This window comes from Condylura cristata, unplaced genomic scaffold (genome assembly GCF_000260355.1).
Source record: "Condylura cristata isolate star-nosed mole 26May11 unplaced genomic scaffold, ConCri1.0 scaffold00025, whole genome shotgun sequence".
NCBI lineage: Eukaryota > Metazoa > Chordata > Mammalia > Eulipotyphla > Talpidae > Condylura > Condylura cristata.
This window is the reverse complement of record NW_004567126.1, coordinates 30,302,863-30,312,122: the sequence shown is the minus strand read 5'-3', so window position 1 is coordinate 30,312,122 and position 9,260 is coordinate 30,302,863. Positions and strand designations below refer to the sequence as shown.

Sequence of the window (9,260 nt, the reverse complement as noted above, 5' to 3'; positions counted from 1 at the left end):
TTTCTGGTTAAAAAAAAAAAAGTCCTTCCAGTCCAGCCTGGGCTGCAGGGCGGAGGTGCAGCTTCCGGGTACGCTGGGCAGGTCCCGAGGGCCGCGGAGACCGAGCCCGTGGAGTGTGAGGGCGGGGCGGGGCCCCCATCACCCATCCTCGTAGTGTCCTCAGGGCAGGCCTGTCGGCCTGGAGCAGACCTGCCCAGGTGCGCGGCCAAGCGGCTCGTCCCAGGAGGCCCCGTCACATGTGCCCAGAGGGGTTGTGGGCCTCACTCAGGCCCGGGTGGGCAGCTGAGAGCACCATCTGGGGGTCTCCAACCACACCGGACACCTTCTCCTCTTCTCTTCGCTTCAAGCAGGCCGCTTTGGGATTCAGGTTACGCTCTGGGGAGGGGTGAGGAGAGAGCACTATGGGCAAGTGTCCCCAGGAGAGGGGGCACAGGCAGGGGCAGGGGCCAGCGCAGTTACAGGGAGGAAACAGGCTGCTGCTTGACACGCCCCAAGACCGGGCTCTTAGGGGCTGGCAGACACGAGCTGGTGTTCGGGGGACGCTGCAGAGCCTGCGCCCAGAGATGTGGACAGGGCCCCAGGCGCCAGCGTGCACCTAGACGTGTGCAGAGGACCCCACCAGCTGCACATGGGCAGGGAGGGGGGTTGGGGACCCTGGAGTGGGCGCCTACCTCGCACCTGCTGCTCCAGGCCCAGGATGACCTGCACGGCCTGCTGCAGGATGAGCAGTTTGGTCTGTGCTTTGTCCGACTTGAGGTGCATCTGGCACATGCGCCCCAGCTCCCGGAAGGCCTCGTTAATGTCCCGCACACGCACCCGCTCCCGCGCGTTATTGGCCATACGCCTCTCCCGGTCCCTCAGGTCTTTCTCCTCCAGGGACAGCACCTCCTCCGTACTGCTGGGTCACAGCACCGGGGGCTCCATTAGTCATGGGCCAGGGCGGGGGTGGGGCTGGGGCGGTGAGGGTCCCGCTGCCTGGGCGGGTGCCACAGCGCGGCGGTGTGGGCATGTGCCGGGGTGCGCACACTTCCACGAAGCATGCTTGCTCGCCCGCCCACACAGGGCCGGGCAGACTCGCTGTGTACCTGCAATGTGTGCGGCGGCCACCAGGTGTGTGTGGCTTCAGGGCCGAAGCCAGGCGAGGGGGTGTGTGGGTATGTCCAGGGGAGCCCCAGCCCTGACTGCGGGTAGTTAATGGGGTTGCCTCCATGGCCTCTCTTCTGTCCCTCCCTGTTCACTGCACATGCCCAGGAGGCTGGGAGCCCCAGGAGTCCCTCCTGGATGCAGCCTTCCCAGTCAGAGGACTTGCGGGTTGGGGGCAGCTGAAGCTGGCCTGACTGGCCCCAGCGGGAGAGGCGGAGGCGCTGGCTCTGCAGGCAAAAGCCTGGCCCCAGAGCTGCTGTGTGGGTGCGCTCTAGGGCTGAGGGTACAGGACCCCCACAGGACAACCCGCTCACCACCCCCGCACTCTGAGGGCTGGGGCAGTCTCTGCTGCCTGAAGGGGCGCCGGACGGGCGCTTGCAGTGTAAGCCGCCCCCCCCCCCGCGGGCAAGGGGGTCTGGTCCTGGATCTCCGGGCCTCTGCTGCCAACTACAGGCTAAGGACAAGGGACCTGACTGCCTGTGCCCTGGGCTCCTCCTCGGTGGGACAAGGGCTGATGACAGCCAGGACAGCGCCATCCTGGCTGGTGCCGGGCAGTCCCGAGAAGGCGGAGCCAGGGAACCTGCGCTGGCTCACTCCCAGATGCCCTGGCCTGCTCCTCTGGGGGAGCCTGCTCTCGCCCACCGGCTCACCCTCTCCCCTCCGGGCCTGGGCGGACTCCCCGGCGGCAGCAGCCTGGAGCCCAGGACAAGCACACAGACCAAACTGACAGTCAGACTGGAGGCTGGCTTGCGCCTCACGTCTTTTCTTCCCGCAAGTCCCCACGGGGGATTTGGAAGGGACTTGGCGGAAGGAAAGGTCTGAGGGCACCTGGCCTTCTGGGGCTCGGGCAGCAAGTGCGAGGTGAGGAGGGGCTGCCGTGGGAAGTGAGGAGACGGACAAGCCGGGTGTGGGGGGAGGGGAGAGGCAGAGAGCAGAGAGGCGGCACGGGGACAACGGCTGACGGCTGACGCCCAAACGGCCGTGGAGACGTGGAAACCTCAGAGCTGAGGGGACAGCGGGCGGGGCAGGCCAGGGCCCCAGCTCCGGTCCAAGCGACAGCGCTGCAGGAAAGAAAGGGTTAACGGCCACACAGGAGGGGCGGGAGGGGTTAAGGAAGCAGCAGGCCAGCAGGAGGGAGGGAGAGAGCAGCTCTGGGACTCCCTGTCTGGGCAGCCTGGGAAGCAGAAGCGTCCAAGAATCCCCTGCACGTGGGGCTGACCAGCCTGGGCGGCCCCAGGTGGGCGCGCTCAGCACCGGCACAGACCTCGGCCAAGGCCCCTGCTGGCGGGGCTGAGCCCGAGGACGGCGGGGGTGGCAGGGCCTGCTCCCAGGACGCAGTTCTGAGCCAAAGGGCCCAGGTCTGCAGGGCAAAGGGATCAGAGACTCATTCTTCCATCCCAGAGGGACGGGGCCGGGCCCGGCCGAGGCTCAGTCAGTGCTCGTGTGTGGCAGGAGAGCGGAGAAGGTCGCAATGTGCGGGAGGCGGCGGCAGCAGGAGCCGCCGCTGCGGGGGACAAGTCTGTGGGGACCGTCGCTGCGGGGGACAGTCTGCAGGGGTGTGGTCACCGAGGGGGCGGTCCTGGAGGGGGAGCTGGTCACTTGGGCAGTCGTGGCGGGTTAGGTCAGGCAGGGTCCAGGCAGGGACAGGCTGAGGCCGGCTGGGAGAGCGAGGCAGCAGCAGGGGAGGGAGCAGCGCCCCACTGACCTCGCACCTGCTGCTCCAGGTTCAGGATGACCGACACGGCCTGGTGCAGGATGAGCAGTTTGGTCTGGGGCTTCTCACTGTTGAGGTGCAGCTGGCACATGCGCCCCAGCTCCTTAAAAGCCTCATTGATGTCTCGGACCCGCAGCCGCTCCCGGGCGTTATTGGCCACCCGGCGCTCCTTCTCCCGCTCAGCCTTGTGCTCTGGGGGGAGAAGGTCGTCCTCGTCCTCGTCCGGGCTACGGGGAGGGGCCGGGGGCCAGAGGGAGACAGTGAGGCGGGGGCCAGGCGAGGGCCCGCCGACAACCTCGCGGTGTGGTGCTGTGTGCGTGTGCGCGTGTGCTGGGCCCCGGCGGGGCCGGGGCGGGCCGGGGCGGGGCTGGCACCTGGTCCGGGGCCGGGGCGGTCTCGGCTCCTTCTTCTCCTCCTCGGAGTTGTCGGCCACCGACATGTTCTCCTCGTCCTCCTTCTCTTCCCGCTTGATCTCGCCTGCTCCCGAGGTGCTGGTGCACCCGAGTCCTGCAACGGGCCTGGGGTCAGGGGCCGGCAGCCTCGGGGATACCGCACAAATCCTGTTGCCCCGCGTCGAGAGGTAGAGAGGGCTTGAGCTTCCCGAGACAGCCAGGCCTTCGCTTACCAAGAAAACCCCAGCGAACTAAAAGCCAATCTCTACCGCGTACCCTGCACAGCACACACACCAATTCCAAGATGAAGGACCGACTGGGGAAGGCAAATCCTGACAGCCTTCAGCAGAGCGCGCGGTCACCTCGTCACGAACTCAGGGCGCAGAACTACTCCTGAAGAGACTACAGGAGCTGTTTTCCGAAGAAACACGTCAATAAAGCCCACTTGTCCAACTTCCAGCCACAGGTTTCGAGCCACAAAGAGACACCATCGAAGCTGGACACAGCCAGCGCCCCGAAGTAAACCACCCGGGACGTGGCTTCCGGAGCAGACAGCGTCGCAGCCGGCAGCGGAGGACAAGGGCTCCTGGGAACACGGCGAAGCGCCTGGCCAGGTGTTTCCGGCAGGAGCGCCGGCGCCGCCCAGTGAGCCAGCAGCGGAGGAAAAGCACGGCAGCCTCACGCCCCCCTGGCGGCCACACGGGGACGCCGGCGACTCCGCACGCCCGCAAGACCCCGCCACGGTCACGCCGGAAATCACCTGGCAGAATCTGGAAGAGGGGACACTCAGACCCCCAAGTTCCACAGGGATTTGCAAGTGTGCCCCAGAAGAGTCCTCCGGGAACCCCTGCGAAGCACCCGTGGGCGCGCAGCGTGCAGACGAGACGCGCACCCCGGGGCGCGGCCGGCCGGCCGTTCACAGAGCACGTGACGCGAGTGCGCAGCCACGTCAAGCTCTCAACCACACGAGGCTGAGCTGGCGGCGCCACCCTGGGGACGGCCTGGCACAGATCAGGGAAGGGGGCTGGGGGCCCAGGGCCAAGACTCCATGCCACTAACGCCTGCGCGGGTTGCTCCGGACAGGGCACCAGACCCCCGGCCAGCCTGGGTCATCGCTGTGCTCTGACCCTGCCCGTCTTCCCCCACCTGCTGGGGTGCCACCCCCGCTCGCCCACCATGCCGAGAGCCCGCTCAGGCCCCGGGCCAGCCCAGCCCCACTGGCTTCTTCCCGTGCGCGAATCCTGTGGGCTCCACCTGCAGAGCCTGCCCTCGGCTGCCCACAGCCAGGCCTGTCTCGTGCCCGCGCCCACACGCCCTCTGCTCGGGTCTCCCAGCCCCGCCCACAATGCTGCCCCGAGGCCACGGGGACGCTGTAGCGCTGGGGTGTCTGCTTGCCCGAGCCCTCGCCGGCTCCCTTGCCCACGTCCCCCACACCCAGGGCCTTGCACAAACTCCCCCAAGTGTCTGCTGCTGCTGCTCCTCCCCGCTCTGCCCAAACATCGCAGTCTGGGCCTGCTCCCACCAGCTCTGAAACGACGAGCACCCTCACCAACCGAAGCCTGCCCCCCGCATTTCCCACAGTGCCCGTCTCCGGTGTTTGGTTCACAGCCAATCTCCCCACCCCTGGGCACGTCATACCCCCCTCAGCCGGGGGCTTTTCTGGATTCCCTGGCTTCCTTCCCCATGACCCACGCCCGCCACCGGAGCGCAGCTTCTCGCCCAACAGAAGAGCTTCGACGAGGGCAGCACCTCCACCCAGGGTCTCCTGGGACCACCTGCCTTGCTCAGGAGCAGGGTGGGTGACTGTGCCAAGTTCCAATGGTGACCCCCCCACCCCGCCCAGTCCCATTCTCCAACTCCCACTGTGCCTCGTTTGCTTCAACTGGAGATGGGGGGGAGAGGTCAGGTGGTCCCCAGCCTGGGTGGCTTCGAGTCTTGGCAGGTGGCATCTGCACCCCAGATCTGTGCCAGGCAGAGAGCAGCCTCGGCCCAGGCCTGCAGCTCCAGGTCTCGGGGTGGCGAGGCGCCTTTGCATCCCCGTCTCCGAGGAGGAACGTGGCTGGGGAGTGACGCCCCACGGCAGGCCAGAAAAGGGCTTTCTTACCGCTGTACGAGTCAGGCGGCCGGGGGAGGTCAGGGAGGGCGCTGGGCTGGCCAGGAAGGGCCACGTGGTTGTGCATGAGGTTGCCGCCGCCTGCGAGACCATCTTCTGAGTGACCGCCTCCCACCTGCAGGTGGCAGTGGGCTCATGAGTATGCCCGGGTCTCCCGCCCACCCACCTGCCCAGCCCAGCCAGCCCAGCACTCACCAGGCCGGTGTGCCGCCCGCTCAGTGGCATGACGGGGCCAGTGAAGCCCGAGGCCAGTGTCCCGTGGCCAGGTAGCAGCCCGTGCACGTCGCCTGCTGTGCCCACAGCGTGGCTGCGCAGCACGTGGATGGCTTCATCCAGGTGGTCTTCCATCTTGTTCTGCTGCAGGGCGGGGCAGGGGTGAGGCCCAGGCCAGCGAGCGCCCACGTGGCACTGAGGCGGTCACCCCTCTGTGCACAGGCAGTAAGTGGCTGCAAATGACGCCTTCTCGAGAGCGGCCTACTCAGAACACACCTCCACTGGCCACGGGACTGCAGCAGTAGCTTTGGTCACTCCCCCTGACACTCAACCCAAACACTTGTCTTTGCTAGGGAACACCTGTCCTGCTGCCAGTTCTGCTGGCTGCACGAGCTCTGACAGCGGTCTTGTGGACAGTCTCAGTCACGCGACACGGGGCCATGCAGGACCCGAAGCTGCTGGCCCCTAGCTGCCCTCTTCAGCGGACGGCCACAGAGGGACACTCACCAGGCTGTGCAGACCCCCATCATAGCTGGGTGATAAGGCACCGGGGGCTCCCGCTCGGGGCCACTGAGATGTCCCTAGAAGCAACAGGTGAGCCGTGAGTCGGAGACATGAAGCAGACAGGCGTCCAAGGGCCCAGGAGACCGGGCAGGCCACTGAGGGGCTGGAGGGCCTGCTAGCAGGCAGGGTTTCTGGGGCCTGGGCGGTGTCAGAACCCAACAGGCAGGTTAGGTTTTCCATTTGGACCCTTCCCAACCCACCTTCCACCCCCCCAGAAGGAAGCAGCTGAGCAGGGAAGTGGTTACAAATCCAGGGACAGGACAAGTCAGGGCAGGGTGAGGTCTTTTAATGTCACCAGCCAGGTCTTCCCGAAACCACTGGTTCTCACACTGGCCCCCATGTGTCCCTGTGGGGACAAAGGAATGCCCACGCCTCCCTGGGGGAGTCAAGCACAGCACACACTGTTGGCGGGGTGGCCAAACACCAGCAGTGCCCACTCCAAGTCCAGGCTAGGACTGGCCCTGTTAGCCCTCTGCCCTATGGCCCGGCCGGGTTCCACTGGCCACATGCTCACGCAGTCTTTGCCTAGGCGCTAGCCTAAGAGCGCTGGCTTAGAACTCAGCTCCTCCAGGAAGCCTTCCGGATGCCCACAAAAACATGAGCTGGGTCCAAGACAGAGACAGGTCTGTCCACTCCCGAACCCCTGATGTGGTCGGGGATCACACCGCCCACTGGCCGCCACCCACCCACCGAGGGCTTCCGGCACCATTCCCTGCACAGACCTGCCAGGCCCTGTGGGGAGCCCACCGGGGTTGAGGGGCTGGAGGAGAAGTTATTGCTTGAGTGATCCGGAGAGTAGATCTGCAGCGGGGGTGAGACAGGGGCACCGGGTGGTCAGGGAGGGGCCCACGTCTTGGGGCTGCCAGCCAGGTCACACCAGCCACTCCCAGCCCGTGCCTCACCGAGGCCAGTGCCTTCCCAAGGGCATCCCCAGAGCTGCCGGCTGTGGTCCCTCTGGAGCCTGTGGAGGAGAGTGGTGAAGCTCAGCCTCAGAGCTGCCTCCCTGGACACGGTGCCCCCCTTGCCGGGTCAGCTGCCCTGCACCCACAGCCGACTCCACTCGGTCTGGTCTTTATCTGCTATCTGCATGTCTCCACAGAGTCAGGGGGTGGGGGTGGGGGTGGGGGTGGTGGAGGGGTAGAGACCCTGGTGATCGCGGTTGCTGGAGTGACTGATGTTTGTGTTATTGCTTAAAGCTCTTCTCTCTGGACTTCCAGATTCCGGTCTCTGCAGTCTGAGTGTCTTCTTTTGTGCTTCACCGGAATAGTTCTGGTCCTGAGGTGGTGGGGACCCTGTATTCGTAGGCCACTGCAGCTCCTCCACACCCATCTATCCTAAGTTATGGGTGCCCCTCCACTTTCATCAGCTCTCCCCTCCCCAGGACCGGCAGCCAAACACAGGAGAAGTTTGAAATTTGCAGTGTGGGCTCCCACCCTGGTTGTAGTCTTTAGGCACCTCTCTCCACCCAGCTTTTGTTACATGGACTTGAATTTCCTCACTGTCTCTTCTTGTCTGCTAACTGTTGGTCTCCAATATCCAAGACTACTCTAGTTTCCCCCAAGTCACAAGATCCTCTGGGTCTAATGCTGCAAGCCATTGTCCTTCTTTCCTGTCATCTAAACTCTACTCAAGAGGGACATCTTCCTGTCGAGGCCTTGTGATCTTCATGACAGGCTTCAGGGAGTGTGAAACTCCCCCTTGTTACAGGGTTCTCTAGAAAGACAGAATTAATGCATGAGTTACTTTGAGGAATTGACTTTCTCAGTCAGCTTCTGCAAATTGAAGACCTAGGAGAGTCGATGGTGTAATTCAGTCTGAGGGCCTGAAAACCAAGGAAGACGATGATGTAAAATCCAGTCTGAGGCAGAAAGTCGCTGCTCAATGGCAGAAGACAGGGTGACCGTGCAGGGCTGTCCTTTCTAGCCTTGGGTACCTCTTTGGAAGCACCGGCTCCAGGCCCACCTGAGCTTAATGGCAGCCTGAGCCTGGTCTGTTCACGCTAGTCACAGGGCATGTGTCCAGGAAAGCCCTTGGAGTTCGAGGCCTCCCCCACACCCCCACACTGAATTGCATACACCCAGGGGCTCACACCAAGAGGAAGGGTCATGACACGCCCTGCGTGCCCAGCAAAGCAGCAGCTGCAGGTCAGCTCATTGGCGCTTCATCCATCCTCAGCCAGCCCAGCTACTTGCCTCTTTTTCTCAATTGGAGAAGTTTATAGTCTCTTCTATAATTGAATAAACGTGAGAAGGCCTTGATTTTGCATTGTTTAAATTTGGCTAACCCTTCAAAAGAATCATAAAGAGAGCTTGCTTAATGAGTTTTATCTTATAAAAATATTTGTTGAAGGATCAAGCATGGAAGTAAAAAGACAGTAGCTTCAAAATATTTAGACATTTTTCAATAAAAGAGTTACTGTCGAGAATACTCTCTAATTAGCAGAATTTGCTTTGAACTTACCAGATACCTTAACATCTATAAGGATAATATTACTCAATTCAAATTAATTATAGTCTTCAGGAAGAGACAAATTAAAGTTATCAAAAGTTTCAAATTTACTAGCTATAAACTACAACTTTGAAGAATATTATAGGCAATTTTGTTGAGCCCCATTTTAAAAAATACACTCATAGAAATAAATGTCAGAAATAGGTAAAAGCTGCTTGAAGTTTATACATATGAAACGAAGGGGAAGTTTTGGGGAGAAAAGCAGAGAATAGTTAGAGAAGACAAACCTCACCTGTGTAGCAGGCCACAGAATTTGGGCACACCATCTGGTTATTCCAGCGAAGCTACTTAGTTTTTAGAAAAAGGTGATACATACTGGGAAGAAGAGAGAGAACAAAAGAAACTTTGAAATTCAAAGACATTGAATTTTGCAGGGTTTTGTACATATGTATATAAAACAGACCTTGCAAGCCCTGCTTCAGGATGATAAGACTCTCTCATCTCTAACACTACTATTTATTTCCTGTTTTGAGGGAAATCAGTAATGAAGAAAAACATGATTTTTGAGAGTTTGTTTTTTAATTTCTTTCAATGAAAAATAATCACTGGCACATCCTGGGGCAGCTTGTCTTTGGTCACAACAGTACAAAGAATTATTATTTTACCGATGTGT

General features: G+C 61.5%; 1 protein-coding gene across 6 annotated transcripts in view; it reads right to left on the bottom strand.

The window, feature by feature from the left end:
• Window positions 1–9,260, bottom strand: part of TCF3 (transcription factor 3) — a 29,258-nt gene continuing 19,998 nt past the window's right edge. Inside the window, exons 11-18 of one of the 6 annotated variants that reach the window (XM_004689389.2) lie at window positions 7,042–7,100; window positions 6,862–6,940; window positions 6,083–6,156; window positions 5,558–5,719; window positions 5,354–5,477; window positions 3,232–3,364; window positions 2,849–3,084; window positions 1–375 (exon numbers count right to left, since the gene is read on the bottom strand). In XM_004689389.2, coding sequence (XP_004689446.1) covers window positions 233–375; window positions 2,849–3,084; window positions 3,232–3,364; window positions 5,354–5,477; window positions 5,558–5,719; window positions 6,083–6,156; window positions 6,862–6,940; window positions 7,042–7,100 — 1,010 coding nt within the window. In that variant the 3' untranslated portion in view covers window positions 1–232. Of the gene's footprint in view, window positions 376–671; window positions 899–2,848; window positions 3,085–3,231; window positions 3,365–5,353; window positions 5,478–5,557; window positions 5,720–6,082; window positions 6,157–6,861; window positions 6,941–7,041; window positions 7,101–9,260 lie in introns of those variants that run through there. The other 5 variants (XM_004689388.2, XM_012729894.1, XM_012729896.1 and 2 more) reach the window with 5 other exon arrangements.